General features: G+C 44.6%; 1 protein-coding gene across 1 annotated transcript in view; it reads left to right on the top strand.

Moving 5' to 3' along the window:
• NETO1 (neuropilin and tolloid like 1) overlaps window positions 1-27,218 on the top strand; it is a 159,801-nt gene that overhangs the window by 49,294 nt on the left and 83,289 nt on the right. The window contains exons 6-7 of the mRNA XM_074985452.1: window positions 16,402-16,455; window positions 16,808-16,948. Coding sequence (XP_074841553.1) covers window positions 16,402-16,455; window positions 16,808-16,948 — 195 coding nt within the window. The remainder of the gene's footprint in view (window positions 1-16,401; window positions 16,456-16,807; window positions 16,949-27,218) is intronic.

The following is a 27,218-nucleotide window of genomic DNA, read 5'->3' as shown; positions in this document are numbered from 1 at the left end:
CTCATGCGAAATGTGACCTTTAAAAGAGTTTGAGGAAGAATTTGTGGAGTAGTTCATTTTCATGTGTACATATATATATATATATAGATATCGATATAGATAGATAGATAGATAGATAGATATAGATATATATATCTTTTACAGTTATACAACTATGAAAACGAGCTCTTGTGATACGTTCTGATTTGTTATATCAGTTCATATTTGAACTGATGGAGCTCAAAAATGTGGAAATAAGTTTCAGCCCCTGTTTATTTTAGAGGTTTGTATAGAAGGTTTATATATAAGGTAAGAAAAATTCCAATACAATAAAATTACATCTAACTTTTGTATATTAGTATTTGTGACCTTATACTACACTTTTGTCTTTACACATTAAAGATGTGTAAAGACAAGGGGCAAAATAGATCTGAAATTCAAGAACCATTGAATCCTGTTATCAGGCTCAGCCTTAGGGTAAGGCACTCAAAACAATTGCCTTGGGCCACACTTTCCAGTTGACTATAGCATCCACTGTCCACTGGCTGGGACCCACTGTCAATGTTCCACCATGTGCCCTGTCCATTAGCTGGGGCTGGCTCTGTCTGCTATTGATTGTCTTACTGTCTCATCACGAGGTTGTGATTAATTGCTTCATGTTTCAGTTTGGGCAGTAACAATAATAACTATCCTACCTTAAAGACGTGAGGATTTTTAAAAAATCTTTTTTTTTTTTATCTATAATACATCAATAATGGGGAGACAGCAGATCCAAGCAGTTAAAACACAGGCATTAGAGAAGCAGTTATCAATACCTGATATTCTAGATGATGCAGTGTGTTATGTTTTTTTATGAAATTACATAATATAACAATCTGAAGGCAACACACACATTTTCTCTTGTATTTTACATTAGCATTACTTTGAACCCAAACTTAATCATTAAAGATTGATTACACATTAATTTCCATGGTTAAAGGATCCCCTATAAGTGGATTCTCCATCAAAACCAAACAGCATATGGATCCCAGGTTCAGCAGAACTGTTCTACCATGTTACTGATTAATTGAATTAGTCTGAACCATTTAAGAGAGATGCTGATGTCTTATTTTTCCGCATCTTAGCTATGCCTACACTACAGTGCTCCTTTGAAAGATGAGCCTCCAGAAGACGTTCTGCAGACTATAAATTGAAAGACTGTAGCTACACACAAAAAGTGGATGGGAGGCATGATGCACCCATGTGAAAGACCATCCCACTCTTTCAAAAAAGAGCATCAGCATAGCCACAGGCAATCTTTTGAAAGAGTGGAGCAAGAAATGCCACAGATGCGTTTGCATGTCTGACAAGCCCTTCCTGGTCCTGCAGCCAGCCACTGCCTTAAAAGGCTCTTCCCAAACACCCCCACCCTGCACATGCTGAGGCCTAAAGAGCTGCTACAAGCCCCACAGAGCCTGTGCAGTGACTTTACAGACAGCCAGACCTGATGGATTGCCATTGGCAGCTCCTAGACCTGGCCATCTAGAACACCGTGGTCAACCACCTGGCCATGGTGGTCACAGCCACCCTCCATCTCCTCCTAGGGGAAAGCCCCACTGCTGGATCCCTGGAGCCCATCGACCCTGGATCCCCCCACCAATTGCCCTGGTGACTTTGGAGCCAACCCCGCAGCGCTGACTGATGGGGGCAGCTGGTGATGGGGAGTAGGATGATGCCAGATGGCTCCAGAATTTCCGCATGAGCAAGCAGACCTTCCAGGATCGCTGCCACTGGCTTGCCCCCACCCTGAACCACTGGGACACCCACATGAGGCCTGCCCTCCCCCATGAAAAATATGTTGCTATTGCCTTCTGGAAGCTGGCCACCAAGGACAGCTACCAGTCTGCAGGGCACCAGTTTGGTGTGAGCAAGACACTGTTGGGGTTATCCTCATGGAAGTAAAGTATGCTTGAGTCACACACCCATCACTGAGCAGGAGGGGGCTCCCAGGCAAGGGGGACCCTTGGTTGCTTAGGGCTGGGAGGGAGCAGGGGGCCTGGGGGCTGGGAGTAGGCATTGGGAAGGGGCTTAGAAGGGTGCCAGGCACACCCTATCACATCCTCACAACAGTGCACATCTTCCCTCCCGTGCAGGTCGTCCAAGCCATGAATGCAATGCTGCTGCACGGGGTCATCTGCATGGGGGACGTGGACACAGCTGTTGTGGGATTCACAGCACTCAGCTCCCCAAACTACTTTGGTGTCTTGGATGGGATGCACATCCCTATCCATGCCCTGGAACACAGGACTGGCTGCTCTGTAAACTGTCAGGTCTACCACTCATTAGCACTCCAGGCACCGGTGGATTTGAAGGGCTGGTTCATGGATGTCTGCATAGGCTGGGCAGGCCAGGCTGATGATGCCTGTTTGTTCCAGAATTCTGGGCTCTGCTGCCGCATGGAGGGTGAACATATGTCCCCGCCATGGGAGTTCCCAATCGAGGATGTTACCATGCCCCTGTGCATGGTGGCAGACGCTGCCTACTCCCACTGCTGCCCTAGCTGATGTGGCCCTACGCAAGCCAACCGCAACCCCACCCAGGAGGTTTTTAACTTGTGCCTCAACCAAGCTCACAATGAGGTCAAATGAGTCTTTGGGTGCTGAAGGACTGGTAGCAGTGCCTCCTCATGTGCCTAGCGGTCGGCCTGCACACTGTCCCCCAGATGCTGGGCACCTGCTGTGTACATCCACCCCTCATCATCCCCCCACTATGAACCACGGGACACAAGGATGGCGCAAAAATAAACAAGTTAATGGAAACTAATAACAGCTTAGTTTCTACAAACAGCGCAGTGGATCTATCTACAGGAGGGATCGGGGCAAACTATGTACTTGGGGTGGGGGCTGAAGAAGTGGGGGTGGCTCAACCTGGAGAGGGGACCTCAGCCTGGAGGGGTAGGGGGCAGCTTAACTGGAGGTGGGGGAAGAGAAGCATTACTCCAGGGTTGGAGTAGATGACCACAAGCCCCATCAGCCCCAGGATGCCCTCCCACCCCTGGTCTGGAGTTTCTGGTGCGGCTGAAACAGGGTGGGCAACACGGGGAGGAAGGGCCATGGAGGGGTGTGATGGAGTCAGGCTCAGCGGGGGGAGGTCGGGCTTAGTGAGAGATGGTAGGGGTGGCTATAGGGCAGGAGCAGAGGTGGCTGGCGGGGCCACCCTCTTCCCCAACCCCTAAATGTACATAGTTTGCCTCCACTCCCCATTGTAGATGGTTCTATTGGGCTGTTTGTAGAAAAGGTGGGTCAGGAGCCCTGAATGCTCCTGCAGGACCATTGCCATGTCCTTTATGTGGGACTTTAAGTCCTCCCATGTTGCCCTGAGCCACACATGATGGGCCTTGTCCATAAGGAGGTGTTGCTTGGCCACCTCCACCAGGCAGTGGCCCACCACCATGCCCTCCTGCTGCAGGACCCCTCGTTGTCACCTGTCTCCCTCCTCTGCCAGCTTGTCTGGGACCACAGACAGGTCAGAGCTCTCCAAGCCCTCTTTCAGTGTGGCTGCAAGGATGGAGAGGATGAGAAGGTTGGTCCCTTGGTACCAGCGTGGGGACCTTGCCCCCAACCTCTTTTCAGACACCAGCCCCCATCCAACAGCTCAGTGGCCATGGCGCATTGTGGGCACTGAGGGGGTCCCCACCCATGTGGGGCAGCCCTGGCTACAGTCCAGCCCTGCCTACCCCCTCCCTGTGTGTGTGGCTCACAGCACTGTCCAGAGTGTTGCCAGTGGCAGTTGTGGCATGCTGGGAGTCATGCCCAGCTGGGAAGTGTCTGGCATGGGTCTGCTGGGCATGTGGGTGGCCTGCTGGCAGCTCTGGTGAGACTGGCCCATTAGCCAGGGTGTTCGCCCCACCACGTACTTACCAGATGGTCCTTCGCCAAGGTCTGGTGGTGCCCAGGTGGCTGTTGCCCAGCTGGAGGACCATGGAGGAAGGTCCATCAAGAGGTCCTTCTTCTCAATCGACCACTCCCTGGGTGGAACCAGCTTCTGGTGAATGGGTCAGCCCTCAAGTCCTGGCACCTCCTTGGATTCTTGGGGTGGCTCACTGCCATGGTGTCAAGGATGGCAGCTGGCAGGGAGCTGTTCCGAGAACTCAAGAGGCTTGTCAGGGAACCCAGAGCTCCTGGTATTAGGGGCAGGTTGCAGAACCTGCCTCTGAGCAGCCAGCAGAGTCCTGAGCGGCGTATAGGCCTGCCAAAGCACCTTTCCTTTACTGCTGACTTCAGGCAGGGTATCCCCGGATGGCCAGTCCTTTTGCAAGGCAGGTGAATGTGGCAGTGTTCCACCACTTGCCTCCCATCTCCCAAAAGACCTCCTCCTCCTTCCAGAAGCCCAGAAGGTCCCTGAGTTCTGCCTCCATCCAGAAGGGGGCCCTTCTTTTGTAGGGGGCGGGGCTGGCTGGCATCCTGTGAGCCCTGAAGGGCTCTGAGAGGGGACCCTAGGACTCCTGGGGGAGCAGGCTGCTGGCTGTGTGGCTTTTGCTGGTCTGCAAGTATAGTCATGGGGGAGTGTTCCAAACAGCTTGTGCCTTGGCTGCTTCAGCCATGAACTCAGCCCCCTGCCACAGGTCTGCGTCTGTGTGTCTATAAACACAGCTGGACACAGAAGACATAGAGTTTCACTGCCACTGGCCAGGTGTCTCCACATGGAAACTGGCTGGTGCCAGGGCAGATTCCTCTTTCAGAGACGCCTGTAGAGCATCTACATGCATTTTCTTTGGAGAGAATCTTTCTAAACAGGGGACTCCTCCTAATGTGGGACTGGAAGGGCCAAATTCTTTCAATTTACTTTCAAAAGAATGCATTTAGTGTGTAGATGCTCTGTGGGGTCTTTCAAAAGAGCCCCCAGCTTTAGGTTTATTTTTCAGAAGATCATGCTAGTGTCAATGCAGCTCTTGCGTGTTAAAGTGCAGCAAGTTAGGACATTTTTTTTTCTCCTTAAAAAACTGGAAATATGTTTTTCTTTTAAACTTGATTTTGGGGCATTTTCATCAAAAAGAGCAAAAATTTAAAATAGTTTGTATTTTGTTTCCTTGTTCACACTTTGAACACAATGCTTCTTTTGAGCTGAGTTATTGACATTATTGGTACACAAGGGCTTGTGTAATATGAATAGCTTCAGTTTTTAAATGCATATGTAATACTGACATATCAAATCCCTACTGCAAAGCATGCTTCTTCGGTTTATTTACTATGATTCTTTCCAGATTTTGAGTGCATGGTTCTTTATTCAGAGAATTATCTTGGGAGGGTTTTGTGATGAATAAGCTACACACCCCAGAGAAGTCCTCTAGGGTCTAACTCTCATAGAAGTGAGAGTCATAACTTGTCGTTACTCCTGTTCTTTTCTCTCACTGTTTATGTTGTTTTAACCTAAAAAAATATCATGAATTTCCTGTAAATGGAGAGTAGGAGAGAATTTTCCAGTTGCAGTTAGTTACTTAAAGTGCCATTAACATCTTTATCAACCAAACTGATAAAGTTCCCCTTTTGAAAGGGAATTAATGTAGTAAGACCTGAATATATTAAAACATTTCCATTGTTTCTGCTTCTATCAGTCCCAATGTAGATTGTTTTGGCTATTACTTTCATTGTTTCCTAAATTCACAAAGCATATAGTAATATTACTCAAGTTTAGACTGAATTCTGCTAAGTTCTTGCACACATCTGCACAAATACAATATGACCAGATATGCATCTCAAATTAAATACTGTCCAGAACTGATGCTAGATGTCTTTTTATTTTTCAGGAGCATGAAAATCTTTCCAGAAGTACTACTGAAAATATCACTTTTCACAGAAAATATTGTATCAATTTTTATCAACATTAAACATAATCAACCACTTGCTGAGTCTTAGAGCTTAGTTGTTCCCTATTGCCCATGAAATGCTTTAATCGCCACAGAATGAACTTTTATTATTCTTTTTTATTTCTACTGCAAATTCACATTATTATTTAATTCAGAATCCTATTGTCTCAAATGTTGTGCACCTAATAAAAGATAATATCTGCCCCACAAAATCTAAGGCTTCTATCCTGCAACCTGATCCACGTGACTGACCTTTGCCCATGTGGACCTGGGAATCTGACAGCACACACTGAGAGACAGAGGTGAGGTTTAATTTACAATAAGGTATAAAAAGTGGCTGTACCAAACAGATGAAGGAAGTTGCAAGTGGGGAGGAAAGGACAAGGATAACACTGGTGCATGATGAAGATAGCAATAACTAAAGTTAAGGTTCCATGAGACTTTCCATTATCAGATCCTATTTTTAATTCCTGAAAACTTTTGCAGACTTCAGCTGTTTGGGCTGCAATTTTCTGTTTGGTGTTTTGCTGAAAGATTAATGTATTTCTGGAAATTTTCATAAAAATGATTCACCGGGCTCTCAGAATGAGGGTGGGAGAGTCTCCATGGCTAGTTGGCAGGGCTGAAGTTTTTGGTTGCCCTGGCATGAAGAATATGTGGGTGTTTTGCCAACGTTATGAAAATCTGGGCAAGCCATGCACCTCTAAATATCTGTTTTCAGTTGTATAGTAGCAACGCGCTGGAGTTTGCCAGCTAAATTTTCTGAAGATTCTATCTGTACTGGGCATGCTCTATTCCAGGTTCACACAGTCTGAGCACAACTTTTCTTGCGGTTGTCTCCTGGCTGCCCAGGATCTCCTGTGGTTCCAAGGACACTGTCTCCCTGCTCTTAACAGGTCTGTCTTCTGCTCTCAGTGCTCCTGCTGCTGGCATCCAAGCAGAATGGAGAAGGAGGCAACTGCCTGAATGGAATGTAGAAGATGAAAAGCCAGTCTTGAAGGGTGGAGGAGTAGCAATCAGGGAAACTGGAACAAGGTGTGAGAGACTGGAAGACAAACCTGGGGCAGAACTGAGGTGGAGGAAACCAGGCTAGTGGGATAAACTGATACTTGGATTGGAGAGGGGATCTGAGAAAATCTGAAGTGGGTCTTACCTGAGAAAGCTCATTACTTAACAAATGTTAGTCTTCAAGGTGCTATAGGACTACTTATTTTAAACAAAATCAGTACAACTCATCTAAAACTTAGCTATACCCTAATGTCTTACACTAGGGCCAAATCTTGATGATATTACTAAGGGAATTTTTTTCATTTGAAATCAATGAAGTTTTGACAGAGAAAGATGTACAAGATTCTAACCCCACATTGAGTTGCCCATGGGAAATAAATATATTATGGTTACCACTGGTTTTCCAAAAGCTTCTTAAAACCAATGTAAGGAAAGTCTCCCTTTTTCAGTTTACTACTGAAACTTGATGGATAGTTAAGTTCAGATAATGTAGATAGTGTAGGCTGTCTAAATACATTTCCTATGTACATAATAGGTTTTGCAGCAGTAGGCTGCAAAATGTTAGATAAAACATTTAACCAATCAAGAGACAAGGTAAAAATTACTAGAGTGGCTTGAGGTTTACTATGTTCACTCCATTATATTTACTATAATGGCTTTGAGTCTTCCAAGGCTATCCAACAAGCATCTACTCCTCCAGAAACTGATCTGTGCCAGCTTCTCATTATGACACTTCCACATATATTTTGCCTCTACCGGCTTGACTTGTTCAAAAGCTGTTTGTTGTAGAAACATACTACTTCTTTCTTTAGAACATCTAAGCTAAACACAGAATTCCTGAGATGATAAAATATTGTCATAAGGTAGCCCACAGTGATTGGCACTTCATTGCTGTTGATTTCCAAACCCCAGCTGTTCTGTGCAGCGTTCTGGCTATAATGAGCAGTCTCCATTCTGCACTTGTTGCATGTCTTCCCCTTAAGAGCTCCTTAAGGGAAGAGACTCGTTACTTTTTTTTTCTTAGTTCACAGCATCCACCCCAGGTGGTATGCGAACAAGAAGAGGCCAAGAGAGCTTTAAGGCAGCAAACACCTGTATGGAGGGGCAGAGAAGGAATTTAGCCAGAGAGATAGCATGGAGGCTTAGCCTTGTGAAATGTGACACAGAACATTTCCCACCAGACCAGCAGCATCAGTTGTTTTGTGTCTACTTGTACCTTAAGCTTTTGTAAGTAATTATCGCTTGAAACTTAGCCATGTGGCTGCCTGCATTGCCCTGCAGGAGAAGCGGCCAATCTGCTTAGAAACAACCTTATTACAGCACGTTTCCCAACCCTCCCTTTCCCATCGCGCTACGTGTTGCTGGTCCATGAAAGCAAGACTCTGCACATCGGCGTGATGGAACTTGAGCCTCAGCTGACTCTCAAATACACGGCAGACGAGGTTCCTTTGGACTGGGAAGGGGGAGCGAGCCCAGAGGGGGAGGAACAGTAACAACAGCCGTCTTCAGGTTCTCCTCTAGGAAGGTGAGTAAGAGAAAAACCCAGGAGCACCAAGCGACCCCTCTGCTCGCCAGCCCGGCTTCCCCTGGAGTCCTGAGTCCCCGGCCGTGCGCTGACGTACTCGCGGCTCCTCGCCCGGCGGGAATGTAAATCACAGGACAAGCCGAAGGATTGACAGGCGACTCCCGTCGACCAAATGACTTCACCTTCTTCTCGTGCCCGGCGCGGGCGTTCACTCTGGGGCCAGAGACTTTCCAGCTCTCCCGGGGCCCTTGCGCAGAGGGAAGGGGAAAGAGGGGGTGTCCTACAGCCCGGCTGGCGTGCGGTGACATCAGCCAGCTGGCCTCGTCCTTCACGTGAGGGCTCCCCCTCGGCGTCCCCAGGAGACCGCAGAGCCCTGCCTTAATGAGAGCCGCTGCTAAGCGGCCAGAGAGCGCACGGCGCGGCAGCTCCCGCGGCTGGATTTCCCGCGCAACGCGCGCAGCCTCCGGGCCAGGAGCGCAGCGCAGGCCCGCAGTAGTCGTTACATTGCTACAGCTGCCCGCCGCCATCCCGCGTGTGTGTGTGTGGGGGGGGGGGGGCGGGCTAGGAGGCGACTGATTCGGAGACACCCCGCCCGCGTTGTCCTGCAAGGCTGTCTGCCCCACAGGCGCGCAGGGCCGACCCGCGGGGCTCCTTCCTTTCAGCAGCCCTGCCACATCGGCACCGGCTGCAGACAGCTCCGTGTCCACGTCCTGCTCGTGACCTTCCCGCTCCCTGCTCCAGCTCGGCCCCCTCCCCAGCCCGCTGAGTCGCTGCCGCCGCCGGGGCAGACCGGGCAGCCGGGCTGAGCAGCAGGGGCTCTTCCCCTGCTCCCTCTCCTCGCCAGCAGCCCGGCCCCCCGCGTTCCCAGAGGGGGGGAAGGAGGAGGCGACTCGCGCTCCCCTCCCCTCCCGCCCCTCCCCTCCCTTGCTTGGCGGCTGCAGCAGGTGCCGAGGAGCCGGGGTGGGGGCGTGGGAACACTCCCCTCTCCCCGCTTCGGGGAACCCCGGCGGGTCTGTCCCCCCTGCCCAACCCCCCGCCCCGCTCTCCTCCGCCCAGGGCTGAAGGCGCTGGCGCGGCGCACTCGCCCAGGGCTGCTGCGGCGGGCAGGACCGGGCGCGGGGGAGGAGACTGCAGTTGCGCGCCCCGTCTTCCCTGGCTGGCTGCTGTCTCCCTGCCCTTCCCTCCCCGTCTCCTCTGCTCCCCCCGGGGCTCCTCTGCCGACCGCCCCGGGGCTGGCTGCGCGGCGCGGCGGGGGGCGATAAGGCAGGGGTGGGGCGGAGCGTCCCCGGCTCGCCGGGCACTGAGGGGAGCGGCTGTGGCCTGGGCGGCCGCAGGCTGCGCCGCTAAACTTTTAGCGCGGCGGGCGCCTCCGCCCGGGGCGGGTTTCCCGGGACCGCTGCCCTCGGCGGGTGGGGAGCGCTGGGCGGGACGGCGGGACCCCCTCCCCTGCCTGGCCACCCCCCCCCCGCCCCCGCGCCGCTCCCGCCGGGGAATGAATGGCGCAACCTGCCGGCTCCGCTTCGGCTCTCCGCCCCGGACTGGCGGAGTGAGGGAGCGCTGCCCAGTCCCTCCGCCGCCGGCTCCCCCCCCGCCAGCCCAGGGCCGCCGGCCGCTCGCGCTGCGCCGCTTGAGACCCTGCACCGCGCCGGGAGCGGGGCTGGCGGCGATGGCCGTGGGCGCCGCTGAGGCTCGCCCCGCGGCTGAGGCTTGCGCTGCCCGCAGCTATGACTAAATCCCCGCTCGGGTAAAGCGCCGGGCCCCCTCCCCCGTAGGCTCCCTCCCCGCCCCCCACCCGCCAGCGCGGCAAGCCCGGGGAGCTGATGACGGACCCATTAATCCTTCCTCCCATGCACCAAAGGCAGCCGGAGGGCTGGGCAACGTTGGGCTCGAGATCCTCCGGCAGCGGCGCCGCCCGGCTGCGGGCTCCGCGTGGCCCGGGGGAGCCGGGCGAGGGACCCCCTCCGCGCGGCTGCCGCCGCCTCTTTTGATGCGCTGGCCGCCCGGGCTTCGTCTCCAGCGCCCGCCGCCGCCAGCTAGGCAGCCTCCCTGCCGCGCTCCCCGGCGGCTGCTTTTCGGATGAGTCAACCGGGAGGCTGCGGGTGCTGGTGTGATGGGGCTGCTCTGAAGGCGAGGGGAAGGGCCCCCGCTGCCGCCCTTCGCTGGGTGCGGAGGGGCCTCGCCTGTTCTGCCCGTCCTCGCCCCGCCGCTGGAAGGCTCCCGTAGCTAAATGGAATTAGTGGAGATCGAAGCCCCTTGTGTACGGAACAGACATGATCCATGGGCGCAGTTTGTTCCACAGTGAGTATCTCTCCTGAAGCTGCTCGGCTGGGCAAGGCAACATCCCCCCCGCCCCCCCGCGCCTTCTTCCAGGTGTAGCCCGCTGGAAAGTGGACCGAGGGGAGGCTCGCAGCTCGCAGGCCTGGGTTGCAACTTTCTCCCACCCTCCCAAGGCAGCCAGCGCACCCCAAGGAGGTGCAGAGGGAGCCCGGAGTTTGCGGGGACTCACGCAGTTGTTGGCTCAGGGTGTGCGGCCGTGAGGAGGTGTGGGTTGACCCGGGATTATGCGGAGAGACTCAGGTGCGGAGGAGCCAGTGGGGTGCCAAACTAGTTTAAGAGCGCCTGATGGCTAGTAGGGGAGAAGTATCAGAGAGGCAGCTGTGTTAGTCTGTAGCTTCAAAAACAACACGAAGTCCTGTGGCACCTTAGAGACTAACCGATATATCCCACGAAAGCTTATGCTCCGATATATCGGTTAGTCTCTAAGGTGCCACAGGACTTCTAGTATAGGATAGACCATCCGGCACTACTCCAGTCTGGATTCAGCTCTTTGCTTCTAGTTAACTCTGGGGCTTAACCCCCCCCCCGCCCCCCGCGGCCAGGGGGCTGCAAACACAGCGCTCGGGTCTGCTCTTCTAAATCACTCCGAGGTTTAGTTCGGAGCAGCTCCGCTGGTTTCCACGGCATCACTCCGGATTAGCCCCCGTGTGCCCGAGAGCCACGTTTGGCCCACGATCCTCCAACCAATTAAACACAAAGTGGTGGGTTAAAGGATAGCGTCCGAGGCACAACTCGGAAGTTCCTGTTATTTTTCTCATCACGCCCCCATAAGAGATATTTTACGGGGCGGGGAGTGGGGGCTGCTCTCTGTGCCAGGATGGGCTCCGCGTTGATCTGAAAAGCTCGCGTGGAAAGGAGCCATAATCTTGGTTAGGGTTCTCAGCGTTCTCCATCGCCAGCCAATTAAGCTGTAGCAGGAGCTCCCGCCGCTGCTGGAGAGCACAGTTCCCTTAAGGCTGCGAGGAGCGCACTGGTGATGTTACGCACTCTGTAATAACGACCTGGGAAACCAGGAATAGTCCGGAGCGCAAGGAGCAGGACTCGCTAAACCGAACCTGTGTGAAACAAACAACCTCAGTACTCTTTCCAAACGAGAGCTTTGTGGGGAAAATCTTAATTGGGCCTATTGCACAGTAGAGCTGTGGAGGGTCCTGAAATTGACATTTGCTCAAACCCCCCGTCTCGAAAAGGGGGAGGGGTTGTGAAGGTTTGATGGTTTAAATTGAGGCACCTGAAATAATACCTGTTAAAGATATGTCTAACTAGTAACATAGTAATAATATATTTAATTGTCCTGTTTTTAAATTTCTTTACGAGGTTAGATCTTGTCAAGTCACATTCTTCAGCAGCTGTTAGGGCAGAATAAGAAACCTCCTCAAATATGGATATGTAATGGAAATATTCACAGGTCCATCGCCAGAGGAGTGCTAATAAGCCTGATTACTATTAGACTAGATGATGAGGCTTGGGAGGTGATGAGAGAGGGAGATGAAGAAATAAGGTGGACCTTGATTTTTTTAAAAATTACCAACCTATATGATTGCTCACATTGCTGTCTTCCTTTTTGCAAAACTCCCTGACCAGCAGTTTTGCCTCAGTAAGAACTGAAAGATCAGACTCTTCTTTTGGCTTTTTTTTTTTAGTGTGGGAAATATTGTATTTTTCCTGCAATAAGAGCGGAGAAAAGGAGGAAGGGATCAGGTTTTACAACTGATTTAATATGCACAATATTGTTTGTAATCCAGTAAATTTAACCATTGCTAGATAAGCATATTTCTCTGGAGAAATTTCTGCACTCATGTACTGTCAATCTGCTTGACAGATACTTGTTCCTGACTTTGCCTTGAAGTTTTAATGGGTCAGTTTGCATATGTCTTTAAGAACTGAAGAAAAATGTGGATTGTTGGGGCAATATAAATATTTTTGTGATGTTGGCTTTAAAAGCCCAAGTTTAGTTTGCTCCAATGAAAGTAAAGGGAGCAATCGCTTCCCTTGAACACTACAATTAGGTAGGATATAGTGTATCAAGATTAAGCAGTCTCCTCAAGTTTTCATTGTTTATTTTTATTCAAGTTTGTTTTTAGGGTTTATCTGTACCATCATCCCAAACTGTAAGCATAGCTCACCATTTTGAAATTAAGTAAATTAAAAAGCATAGTTTCTAGTGATTAGAACTGAAAACTGGAGTTTAAGTGAGTTCAGTTCACCTCAAAACTTTACAACAGTGTCCCTGGCACCTGAGATCTGGTACCTGACTTCTGCGGCTCCATTCCTCCACCTGTATAGCGAGGATGTCAACTGGAGATGTGTGTTGAGGTCCTCCAGGGAAAAGTACACTGTAAGGATATAGTGGGGTCACTTACCTAATAAGTGGCATCTTCTGAGAGAGCTAAAAGATTACTAGGTTGTTCTTCAACCAAACCCACCATACCCTCTCTCCATTGACTCATAAGGAATCCTATTCTCTTTGCAGAGCACGCACCCTTCAGATGCTATTTTACTCACATTCAGAAAGTGCACAGATCCAACCTCTCAGAACATATGCACATAGATTTAGAAAAGTAATAAATAGATGTCCCAGCCAAAAAGACATTTGCCCACATATCTTTCAAACCTCCCCCTCAAGCAATATTTGGTCTTCACCCCAGGAGAAAATGAGGGCAAACTGGGACACCAAATCTAGGTCTTGGAAGGTAGAGGATGGGGAATATTAAGGACTTGGCTCCTCACATGAGTGCCTGTCAGCAGATTCCTCCCATTTTATCCATGGGACTACTTACTTGAACACCTCAGATTGCAATTGACATGAATTCAGGATGACAAAAAAAGAGCCTCTGCAATTAATTTCATATTGCAGATCATTGCATCATTTAATACTCTCCATAAGTTCACTGGCAACCATTGGAGATCATAGACACAATTGCCATGCGCTTCCTGCATGGACCACAACTTCAGTGTATGGGCAGCTGCATTCTGCACTAGCTTCAGATTCTGAGCTATTTGAACGTGTAGTCTTATGTACAACATGTTTTGGTAAGGATGGTGTGTAAAATCTATGCCTGAAAATGCAGCAATTCTCTTTCTAAGCGCAAATGATATAGAACATTCTTAATTGATAACCACCTGCATATCCAGTAGCAGCTGGGGATCCAGCAAGAAAGCTGGATCTGATAAGTAATGTGGTTATGCTCTCAGTTCATTGTTTTCTCATCACATCAGTCTTTCTTTGTTTGAGACTAAACTTTTCCTCAAACATCTGCAAAATTTGAAATAGAGGATGTGTCAGAAGACTTAGAAATACAGGTTTGTGTGGAATCAGGAAACTGAAAGAACCACAGACTGTATTTTCGGGTATTTCTACAAAGCAATAACTTTTCTAGTGTCCACACAATACAGTACAACTACTGTTTCAAAATAATTTTAAAATAGGTAAGTCTCATTGCATGAGAATAGCCCCTATTTTGAAACAGACATTTTGAGATAGGTGCTGTTAAGACAGGCTGCATCTATTTTATTTCAGGAAGAAGGGTTCTTTTGAAAAAAAACCTTTTTTTTCAAAAGAACCTTATCTGCACTGCTTTTTTTTTAAAAAAAAAAAAACCCTTCCAAAAAGATGATCAGAAGAGATTATGCAAATGAAGCATGAGATTTCTAAATCAGTACTTCATTTGCATTTTGATTTCCCTCATTTGCATTCCTCTTTCAAAAGGTGAATGTAGTGTAGATGCAACCGTAGGGAATACAGGATATTTTGAAATAAGCCGTTGTGCACCCAATGACTTTATTTTGAAATAGTCCCTATTATGTGTAACCACTGTTTGTTGAAATAGCTAAGTGCCATTTAGAAATGTATTTTGTGTATCAGCATTATCTCAAAATAAGCTATTTCAGAATATCTTTTTTGGAATAGCTTATTTTGCAATGACACTGCTGTGTAGACATACTCCAACTGTCCTAAGTTATACCATTTGCATTGGACACAAAAAGTGATACAACAGAAAACAGCGTCAAACCTTGTGTGAAAGGGTTATTGGTGTAGCTAGCACTGGGAAATTGTAATCAGGACAAAAACAAAGGAAGATATTCACAAACAACCCCATTTAAGTTTTCAGTGATCCATGAATATGTCAAAACATTCTCCTTGCAGAAGTATCAATGTCAGCCAATAGATCTAAAATAATCAGGATGGTTACTCAATCTTTATTCCCTAAATAGTTAATTTATTAACTAAAAACCCATACAGTCTTTGTATGTGTCCAGGCTGAATGCCAAATAGATTAGCTCAGAAAAGATGTGAACATTACAGGTACTGCTGTAGCTATTCTATATTATATTGTCATGATCCTCTCCACGTGATCCAAGACAAGGGGATAGCTGTAGATACCATCAACATCAAGAGATGATTTTTTGTGATTTCTTGTGACCTTTGCTCCTCTGAAGAAACTATCTCTTTGCTTTTCTGAAGAACAATATTCATTCTGATAATGGGCCCAGTATTTACTTGTGGGTCTTCTCCAATCTAAAGTGCCATATATTTAACAACTAGTCTGCAATTTCCAGAAGCTGAAGGCAGCATCAGTGTCTTAAACTTATGGAAAGAAAAACTTCGCTGAGTCTTATTAGATTTAATCTGCATCCATGGATAGAGACATTTTGGTCCAGTTTCAGAATTGTTTTAAATAAATAAATGATTGGAGTTACCCATCTCCTAGAACTGGAAGAGGCCTCAGGAGATCATCTAGTCTAGTCCCCTGCACTCTTGCCAGGACCAAGCACCACCTCTGACATCTATTTGCCCCAATCCCTAAATGGCCTCTCCAGGGATTGAATTCACGAGCCCAGGTTTAGCAGGCCAAGGCTCAAACCACTGAGCTGTCCCTTTCCCTGTTTTCTGCAAACTATTTCAAATTTCTTGAAACAAAAAACAATGATCTCTGTAAGGTAGTTCAAATAAACCAGATTTACCATTTCTCCCACCCCCCATCCAGAAAAATCCCTGTAAATGAAATTTCATAGATGCTTTTGGTAATGATGGAGAAATCTTTTTTTTTCAACTACCTGTGCAGGCATACTAATTTTCAAGCACTCGTTATGCAGGGCTGGCCTTAGAGATAATGCCCCCCTGGGAGAATTTGTTTGTTGGCACCTGAATGCCCTTGTACGTTGCCCTGAGCGTCCTTCTATGACCGCATAATCCATTCCTTGTCTCTTGACCACAACACCCTGAGCAGTCACCCAATGCCATCCACCATAAGGCCAGCCGTGTCTTTATGCCAGAAGTTAAAGAAAGCATATTTGGACCAAGACTTTGGTGTCATCAGTCCTTTATCACGTCTTTCTTTTTGCTTTGTTCATAGCAGGTACTTGCTTTTTTATTTATCCCAAGTCATGAACATAAATAAATACATATTGGTAACCAGTGTCTTTTTAATATTGAAAGGGGGGCAAAGGAGGGAACCCAAACATTGGGGAAATGTCTCCTTAAACTAAAGAGATTTCATCTTTACCTAGACATGTCTATTAGGGTAAATAAACTTATAAATTGCAAATAGACTTAAAATAAAAGAATATTGTAATATCACCAAGAAACAGTCTGCTTTTATACTGTGGAGGTCTTTAAATCATATTATTTAGAGAGACATTGTTGCAGTTGCTTTCTCATATATTGTATTATGTGGGTTGTGGCTCATATACTTTTGTCTTTCAGTTGCAGCAAGTCTAATCATCCTACAGCTGGCTGGGGCAACAAAGAAAGGGACAGGTAAGTTGCTAATTTAAATATTCCATAGTGTACTTATTTATATATAAGTTTTGCACCAATAAGGTAAATTGATGAAAATTTTGAAATAACTTATTTTATGAGCGTGCTGATAGCTTTAGATGACCTAGTGCCTGCGTTTGCAGTGGAAGGTTATTTTGAGGGAGGACTACCCATTCAAGCCCTTAGTGCCCAATTCTGTTCCCAGTGAAATCAATGGGAAAGCTCCCATAGACTTCAATGGAAACAGGTTCAGGCCCGTAATAGTTACTTATTTTCTTAAATAGCTGTAAGTGTAATACAGACAGAATAGATATTTTGTGTGATGTGATTCTTTTTTTTTTTCCATTTTAAGTAGAAAAGCAAACCACATTAGAAGGGCAGAAACCAGTGCAGTGTGGAACTTGGACAAAATATGCAGAAGGAGGCATCTTCACTTCACCCAATTATCCCAACAAGTACCCTCCTGACAGAGAGTGCATCTACATTATAGAAGGTGATCAACCAGTAATACTTTTTTTTTTTTTTAATTTTAACTGTTTTTGTCTCTAATAATGTCTTTCATCTCATATATGTCTTGGGAATTTGTGCATGATCATTCTAAGCACTGAAACTATTTTTGACAGTTTGGTCAAATGGTAGACAAGATTTTGAGAAGCAATTTATTGATATCCTAAATGGTTACTTTGTGGGAAAGGTACCTGTAGAGCACACATGTGGGAAAGGTACCTGTAGAGCACACGTGGAACTTTGACAAAGTCTGAAGCAACACCCAGTAATCCTAGTAATTAGGGATATATAAGAGTGACTACAAGGGATTATGTAAACACATCTGAGGAAACAACTGAACCAAAGTCAGTACCATAACATTAAAATTTAAAAGTGATTTTTGACAGAATGGCTACATGAAAGACACTATGGTCAAAAAAAAAAAAGAAGATCAAAAACCAAGAGCTTCAGACCCAGCAAGGGGCCTATAACCTGCCTTCTAGTGCTGAAGCCATCAGTTCTTCTCTGGTGGTCTGGCCCACATTTCAACATTAGTCCCAGGCTCCAGCAAATCTAAGCTAGCCCAGGTGACCCCATTAAAGAGGGTTTTCAGCCCACTTGTGCCTCATGATCCACAATTTGAGAATTACTGACATAGAAACATTAAATACAAATGAAATAATTGAGGGACAGATAAATAAATGTAGATACAGACACGTGTCTAGTGGGATTTTCAAACCCACCTAGGACACGACTGTTTTCACCTAACTGCATACTTATCTGCATATGCACCCAAATGCTTTTAAAAATTGTCCCAGAGTTCCTAACAGTGTGCTATGTGTTAAAAAATTGTTACTATACCTGGAGACTCAAGGAAGGCAAATGTTGTATCAATATTTCTTTTAAATAAATGAGACAAAGTAGGGGAGGTAACCTTTTATTGAACCAACTTCTGTTGATGCACGAGATCAGCTTTGGAGTTTTCACAGAACTCTTCTTAAGCCAAGTTATAGAGCGAATCTTGGAAGTTCCAGAGAACTGAGATGTACTTCACCTGATGAATTGATTAAAACAAGAGTTAGAGAATTACAAAACACCAAGGTGAACATGATATGGGGACAAAATAAGTGCAACATCTGACAGGAAAACTGAGTTTGTCCAATCAACTAGAATTCTTCCTGGTCAAGAATCTGTTAAGGAAACTAAGTAGTCCTGAGGTAACAAATTAAATTCCATCACAGATTAAAATTTGCTGAGGGACAAAACACATGACTGGGTCAGTTTTCAACATGTTGCTACATTTATTTTTTTAATCAATATGATGTTTATGCTCCTAGAATCTGAGCTTCTTGCATGCATTAATGAATGTATCCTCAGAATATTCCTTTGAGGTTTCTTATCCTCATTGGGCCAGAAGCAGAATGTCATTTCTCAAAGTTGCACATGTACCTTTACTCTGAACACTGAAGTACCCAAAGGATTGGTGATTGTTGTTTGAGTATATTCATTGATGATCTTGAAAATGTGAGTGGACTGTGACACAATACACAGTTTACTTAAAATGATGCAATACAGTCAAAACCGTAGAAATTTGTGACGAATTTGAGAAGCACGTAACTGAGGTAGGCAAATAGGTTGTAAGATGCAGCTGAAATTCAGTAATGATGATACACTGCAATGTACAAAGTAAGGAATAATTAGAAGTCATACAGATTACAAGATTCTAAATTAGCTGTAACTAACAAACAAAACACAAACCCAGGTGTCATTGTATATAGCACACTTAAGTTCACTGTTTCATATGCTACAGCTGTTTGGCGTTTGTTTGTTTTTTTAAACACAAAAATCTGAACACAAGGGTATACATGAAATGAGATGATAAAAATATTGACACCTTATGATGACATTATAAAATGTTATAGTAAGATCTTCCCTTCAATGCTGTGGATAGTCCTGGTCTCTCCCTCCCTCTCTCTCTCTCTCTCTCAGGATCATTGTGGTTTAAAAGCTTTGCATAAAAGGGGTGTGTGTTTCTATACCTGTGTTTTAATTGAAGGATTTATGTTTGGTAAATTTTAATGGCATTTAACCAATATAATGCAGAGCTATAAATGTCTATTCTGTGGTTTCTAAAATTTGCAAATAGGATCCAGTAACATAGAATTCCCACATTAGGTCAGCCTATTGATCCATTTGTTTTGGTATGTTGTCTTCAACAGCAGAAACTTCCAACAACAGTGATGGAATACCTGTAACGAATAGCAAGGTACAGGGTACACATAGGGAAATTTCAAGCTAATATCTATCTCTTTTCATGGTTTATGCCTTTGTAGTCAAAGCATTTTATATATCTTATAGACTGTTATCCTATCTTTTGTAACTTGTGACAATGAGTTTCACAGGATAATATTGTATTCAAAAGTATTCTTTCAGTTTCAATATAATATAATATAATATAATATACACAATGGATCAATTAAATAATAGCATTAATAATTAAATATTAATTAAATAATCCTGAAGTCTAAACCCTAATTAAATATTAATTAAATAATCCTGAAGTCTTCACTAAGGCAAATTTTCCACTGACTTAAATGGGACTGAGTAAGAGCCTCATAATTTGTTCTGTTTTATTGAAATGGTATCACATTTGTAGTAAAATAGTTTTTTTAAAATAGTGTATCTCATCTCAAATATATGCCACTCATTTTTGGCATTTCAAAATTGCTTTGATAAAGAATAGGTGTCTACTGTAAGTGCCATGATCATGGGCTATAAGTGTGTGAGAGGGGATTGGGAGGGAATTCTGTTTGCAGCGAGTTCTTTAATATAGCCTTCAAAGACACAAATTCAGACTAAAAATAAGATGTCATTATTTTAAGAGTCAAGGTAATTAACCATTGAAACAACTGGAGGCGTTGTGGTTTCTCCATCACTATAAGTTTTTAAATGAAGGTTGGATGCTTTCTAAAAGCTATACGCAAAATCAATCAGAAATTATGGCCTTGATGACAGAATTCCTACATGAGGTTCTAGAACCTGTGTTACAGAGGAAGATCAGAACAGTCCCATCTGGCCATGACATCAATTAGTATGGGCCTGATTTTGCCTTCTTCAGTGGGCAAATAAAAATGAAAGTGTTTATTACTTTCACATCAGGACAGATCCTGAAAGTGAGTCACACATGCACAACTCCTGAAGGACAATTCGCTGCTGTTAGTGACTGATGTTATTCCTGACATGCATTTACTTTTGCCTTCAATGAATTTGTCCCATTGATTTCAAAAGGAATTGTGCACACTGGAGCACCTTCAAGAATAAAGTCTTTTGTTTGTGTTAAATATGATCTGAGAATGACAGTCAATCATGCAATGAATTTCAACGTTTGTACTAGAAGTGTAGAATCTTGTTACTTGCATATTCAGATCAATTAATGTTTCTATAATTAAATGCTTATTTAATACATATTAAGTAAGCAATGCTTAGGATCATTTTTATGGATTTGAAAAAAGTTGTCAGTCAGATCTTACGATGATTTTGCCTTTAGGTATTAATATTTTCTCTCTGTTTCATTTATAATCAATATAAAATTAATAGTAGATTTCTCGAAGGACATCCATGTTTTACCAAAGATCATTAACTTTTATACATTGAATGTTTTAGTGTTAGTGTGTATGTATATATACGTTGTAGGGCTATGGTATTTTACCATAGTGAAAAGCTGTCTGCCTGAGTAACAATATAAGTGCATTTACACAGTACATTTGATGGAGTTTCATGTGTTCATAATTTATTTTCTAAAACAAGTTAAGGGATCTGAGCAACTGGAAAGGATTAAGTTAATCCATTAGTCTCACAGCAACTCAAATTTGAAGGGTAGATGTTTAGATCATTGTCTTATTTCCAGACAATCTGCTAAATGAAACATTTTTTTTCTTAAATTTAGCTGTCAGTTGCACAGACTTACAGGCTGCTCAAAATTAAAACATTTAATGTTCGTGTGTTCTGCTGTAACTGTTAGAAAGAGTTTGCAACTAATGTCTTTTTCACAAGCACATATAAAATCTAAAGACAGCATTTGTGGAAGTTAACTAGACTTTAAAAAATGACAAGATGTGCAAGCATTAGGTGATTGTTCCATGGTATTAAAAGTCTCAGAAGAAAGATATTTTAAAAAAATTAAAAATCTTCTTGGTTAAGATGAAACACCAGCAGTACTTTTACTCTTATTCTTTGCCTAAACTGTAACTATAGGCAAAATTCTTATAGCCATCATTGGCCTTTATACATACGTGAGTATTCCAGGATTGACCATCCCAGTAATTAGTACATTTTCGCGTGTCTTGCGGAAGAAACTATAATCTATTAGTTGTTGCTATGGGGCTGCATAACTGAGCTCACTGTGTTCCTGTACAGTAAGCTAGGGAACAGGAAGCACTTCATACAAAACTTCCTGTAAAACTTTGCAGTAAACAAAGAGGAAGTTTCACAGAAATCATATGTTTGAATTTGTTCTGCAGTATTTAACCAAAAGTAAGGATCTGAGCTGTGGCTTTTTTAATTACCCACAACTATTTTCAGGAATCACTTTGTTCTATGGACGTCAAGCAGTTAAAAAATATTTCATGATTAATCACACTGTTAAGCAATAGTAGATATCAATTATTTAAATATTTCGCATAATTTCTACACTTTCAAATTTAATGATTTCAATTAGAGCACAGAATACAGTGTACACTGCTCACATTATATTTATTCTGATTATAAATAATTGCGCTATTTAAACATTATAGTATTTTTCAATTCAACTTCTACAAGTACTATAGTGCAAGCTGTTTATCATGAAAATTGAACTTGAAGCATTTAGTGCAAAAAACTTCATTAAAATAAAACAATGTACAACTTTAGAGAATAAGGTCCTCTTGGACATTCTCGTTTGACCAGTTGCTCAGGCAAACAATTGGTTATAATTTTCAAGAGATAATGCTGCTCACTTAGAATATTGTTAGCCTGAAACTCAGAGCTTCATTTTTAAGCACAGTACTTAAAAATATAATGTATTTTAAAGCAAAATATAATATGGTCTGAAACAGTTAAGGACCACATTTTTCAGGAGAATGGGATGGGGCTTGGAGGTACCTTCTGAACGAATTAGGGTTAATCAATCCTTAGTGTTGGGGGTTGCACAAAGTGCTGCATCCCAAATAGGATGGTAGAAGCTCTGTCCTCCTCTGTATTGGCCTGTCGAATGAGCTGGGCATAATAGGAGTAGCAGATGTTCCATCTGTTTTTCAGCCAGTGCATGCTCTATATGTAGAACACAGGGCAAGTGCCATCTCTGCCGGAACATCCATAAAGGCAGTAGGACCCTGCTCGTCCCTTTATACAGAGCTATGTTCTCGGGTAGACAAAAGAGTCTCAAATTTCCTTAAGAATAAATAAAACGAGAAGAAAATAAACAGTAGCAATATTCAAACCCTAAAACCAATATTGACGTAAGATTCTTAAAGCTTCTGTACAGAATGAACTAAATTTTTCCACTCAATAGGCAAGCAGAGCTCCGATTGATGACAATGAGATTTTTAACTGAGTCAAGACTGCAGATCTGATTTTCACTTAAACAAGTCTCCTTTTGCACCACTTTGGCCATGTAATTTACATATCAATGACAAAGTGGTATAAAAAGGGTCTTCATATAAGCCAGAGTCATTTCTGCAGTATTTCTCACAAAATGTTTAATAATCCTTGGAAATCAAGCAATGTTTGGTCACGCATTTGTTTGCCTATGAATCACCACTGGCAAGCTTTCTCGTAGGATGTATTGGCATGATGGAGAGATAGGGTTTTCTAACATAGGCAGTTTAATTAAAAACAAACAATACATGAAATTAATGTCATGCTCCCAGAAGCAAAGGCAGCAGGCCCACACAGAGCCAGATTCTTGTCTTCATTGGCACAGCTGATTAAGGAATTGTGGCATGCATTCAAAAATCTTTGTGCAACTTGAATGAATGGCCCTACATGAACTAGTAATTCACGTTGTTTTTGAAACAAGTTGTTAAAAACTTGATAGGAGTATGTATGAATAGCGTGGATAAAAGATGTTGTGACCATTTTTATTGAGATTTAATGCACATCATCATTTTGAAATGCTAAGGGCTGTTCCTGCAGTTAATAAATAATTTGAGAGTTGATCTCTACATGGCTCCATAAATCCAACATTAACATACAGAATATGGCTCCAAGTTTTATAAGGTGCTGTCTGCTAGAGCCCTGCATATCTATAGATATATGCTGCATATCCACAGATAGTTATATTTATTCCTATAGTTGTACCTCTCCTTTATAAATAAAATTATGTCTCAAATCAAAAGTAATTCTTATTAAATATTATATCAGTTTTATTGTTCCTTAATATGTAATCATTTAGAATATTGTAATTAGCCTGGTTTCTAACGTGAACTGAGAGACTTTCTCAAAATCTCTCCTTTTAAAATCACTGAAAAATTATTTGTTTTATAGGTTTTAGTTGTGCCTCTGCTTTCATACATTTTCTTGTTACTTTAAAATACATCCTGCTACAGGAACAAGGGGTGAAAGGATTCTGACCCCTATACTTCTTGAATTTAAAATATGTAGTGAGTTGACAATTTGGCTCTAATAGTCTGATTGTGAAAAGTATGATCATTCCTTTTGACTTCAAAGAGAGTTTTACCTGCGAACAGGTGATTGCAAACAGGAGGGAGTTTTGAGAAGGGAGTTTTGAGGAGGAGTTGAGGGGGAGCTATTTCCATTTTTGAGTTTTCTAGAACTTTTATACAAAAAACGATATCCCAAACTACCACGTCGAGTTTGCCTGACTGTTTACATTTTTATTTCTGATTGCAGGTGATTTCAGTTTCAGTGACTGTGGCAGTTAGGATTGTGTGCCAGGGAAGGTTGGAATCTTTTTGATCCCTTGTTCCCTTGATTGCCTTTGATCAGCCTCAGGATCAGCCTTCACCGGTGTGACTAACGAAGGGTAGGCCTGACTGAGGTTTGCAGGCTTAAAAAGCCAGAGTTGAAGTGATCAAGGGAGCAAAGGGAGCAGAGGGCTGCAGACAGGTCAGCTTTAAGGAGGAAGTGGACAGAGAGGTTCCACTGCAGTTAGGAAGACCCGCAACATGTGTGCTAGCACTGCTTCTGTCTCCTCCACCTGCACCTGTTTTCAGACAGACCTCCTGACAAGAGATGCCTCTACCCAGACCCAGGTGTGGTTTTGCTGGGATTGTGATTTGCAATGCCCACCTACTGAAGTCCAGGCTGGGGAGACCATCCAATGTGGAAGGTGTCTTCTGATAGAAGCTCTTAGGAAGCAGGTGACAGAGCTACAGGAAGAGGTAGCTAGGCTTCGGAGTATTAGACTCCACAAGCAGTTCCTGGGCAGTATTCGTGTGGAGAAAGTTGAGGTTAAGAGAGCTGTCCCACCACAAAAGTGTGCAGACACACCAACAGTGTAGGTAGAGGTAGCTCAGGGCAGCTGGCAGCTGGTCATTTCTGGCAGCAGGCAGTGCTCTACTCCTGTTCCCAATCCTCCCACAGTGGTACTGGGAAACTGTTACGCCATTCTGGATAAGGGAAATACAGGAGATAAAGAATCATCCCCTACAGGTGAATCAGAGAAGCCTCGTGCCCCCAAAGTTGGGAGTTCCGTTGCCACCACTATGAGAAAGAAGCGGAGGTCCGTGGTGGTAGGAGACTCTCTTCTGAAGGGGACGGATGCACCCATCTGTTGCCCTGACACGTCATCCTGGGAGGTATGCTGCCTGCCAGAAGCCTGGATCTGAGATGTTACAGAGACGTTCTCGAGGTTTATCTGGCCTACTGGCTACTAACCCATGCTACTCATCCATGTGGGCATGAATGATACTGCAAGGTGTAATCTTGAGCAGATCAAGCGTGACTACAGGGCTCTGTGAGTACAGATGAAGGAGCTGGGGGGAACAGGTGGTGTTCTCCTCAATCCTCCCTGTTCAGGGCAGGGGCCCAGGTAGAGACAGGTGCATTCTGGAAGGTGTCCCCAGGATGGCGTCGCCAGGAGTACTTTGGCTTCCTCAATCATGAGATGCTGTTCCATGAAGGACTGCTAAGCAGGGATGGAATTCACCTTTCAAGAAATGGGAAGGATGTATTTGGATTGAGACTGGATAAGCTACTGAGGAGGGCTTTAAACTAGGGTCAATGGGGACAGGTGACCAAAGCCCACAGATAAGTAAAAAACCTGGAGACCTGGGAGTTGGGTTGGAAATGGGAGGGATCATGGGCTGTAACAGCAGAGAAAAAAGAGGGACTAAGCAGAAATGGGGGGCAAAAGCAAATCAGTAGTTTAGATGCCTATATACAAATGCAATGAACATGGGTAATAAGCAGCAAGAACTTGAAATCCTAATAAACAAACACAACTGTGATATAATCGGTATTACAGAAACTTGGTAGGACAATACATATGATTGGAATATTGGTATAGAAAGATGCAATTTATTCATGAAGTATAGGCATAATAAACAGGGAGGAGGCACTGCCTTATATATAAAAAAAATGTGCACACCTGGACTGGGGTGGAAATGGATGCAGGAGACAGATATGTTGAGAGTCTTTAGGTTAGGTTAAAAGAGGTGAAAAACAAGGGTGATATTGTGATAGGGGTCTATTGCAGACCACCTAGCCAGGTAGAAGAGGTGGATGAAACTTTCTCTAGACAGCTAAAAACATTATCCTAAAAACAGGACTAGGTGGTGATGGGAGACTTCAACTATTCAGACATATGTTGAGAAACTAACACAGTGAGGCACAGAATATGCAGAAAGTTTTTGGACTGCATGGATGACAACTTTTTTATTTCACAAGGTGGAAAAAGCTACTGGGGGAAAGTAGTGCTAGATTTGATTTTAACAAATAGGGAAGAAATTGTTGAGAATTTGAAAGTGGAGGGTAGCTTGGGAAAAAGTGGCCATGACATCATAGAGTTCATGTTTCCAAGCACTAGTGAAAAGGAGAACAGCAAAACAGAGACAATGGATTTCAAGAAAGCAAATTTTGGTAAACTCAGAGAGCTAGTAAGTAAGGCCTCATGGGAAGCAAGACTAAGAGAAAAACCAGCTGATGAGAGTTGACAGTTTTTCAAAGAGACAGTATTAAGGGCCCAAAAACAAATGATACTGCTCCATAGGAAAGCTAGAAATTATAGTAAAAGACTGCCTTGGCTTAGCCAGGAGATCTTGCATGATCTAAAAATCAAAAAGGAGTTGTATAACAAGTGGAAATTAGGAGAAATTACAAAAGCTGTATATAAGCAAACAATTAGCGCATGCAGGGGCAAGATTAGAAAGGCCAACACACAGAACAAGCTCAAATTAGCTAGAGACATAAAAGCCATGTCTACACGTGCACGCTACTTCGAAGTAGCGGCACTAACTTCGAAATAGCGCCCATCACGGCTACACGTGTTGGGCGCTATTTCAATGTTATCATCGCCGTTAGGCGGCGAGACATTGAAGCCGCTAACCCCATGAGGGGATGGGAATAGCGCCCTACTTCGAAGTTGAACGTCGAAGTAGGGCACGTATAGACGATCCGTGTCCCGCAACATAGAATTATCAGGGTCCGCCATGGTGGCCATCAGCTGAGGGTTTGAGAGACGCTTTCTCTCCAGCCCCTGCGGGGCTCTGTGGTCACCGTGTGCAGCAGCCCTTAGCCCAGGGCTTCTGGCTGCTGCTGCTGCAGCTGGGGATCCATGCTGCATGCACAGGGTCTGCAACCAGTTGTCGGCTCTGTGGATCTTGTGTTGTTTAGTGCAACTGTGTCTGGGAGGAGCCCTTTAAGGGAGCGGCTTGCTGTTGAGTCCGCCCTGTGACCCTGTCTGCAGCTGTGCCTGGCACCCTTATTTCGATGTGTGCTACTTTGGCGTGTAGACGTTCCCTCGCAGTGCCTATCTCGATGTGGTGCTGCGCAACATCGATGTTGAACGTTGACGTTGCCAGCCCTGGAGGACGTGTAGACGTTATTCATCGAAATAGCCTATTTTGATGTCGCTACATCGAAATAAGCTACTTCGATGTAGGCTTCACGTGTAGACGTAGCCAAAGGGTAACAAGAAGTCATTCTATAAATATATCAGAAGCAAGAGGAAGACCAAGGACAGGGTAGGTCAACTACTCAGTGAGGAAGGAGAAACAATATCAGGAAACTTGGAAATAGAAGAGGTGCTTAATGACTTCTTTGTTTTGGTCTTCACCAAG

The sequence above is a fragment of the Carettochelys insculpta genome, chromosome 2 (assembly GCF_033958435.1).
Source record: "Carettochelys insculpta isolate YL-2023 chromosome 2, ASM3395843v1, whole genome shotgun sequence".
Classification (NCBI taxonomy): domain Eukaryota; kingdom Metazoa; phylum Chordata; order Testudines; family Carettochelyidae; genus Carettochelys; species Carettochelys insculpta.
This window is presented reverse-complemented; position numbering and strand designations above follow the sequence as displayed.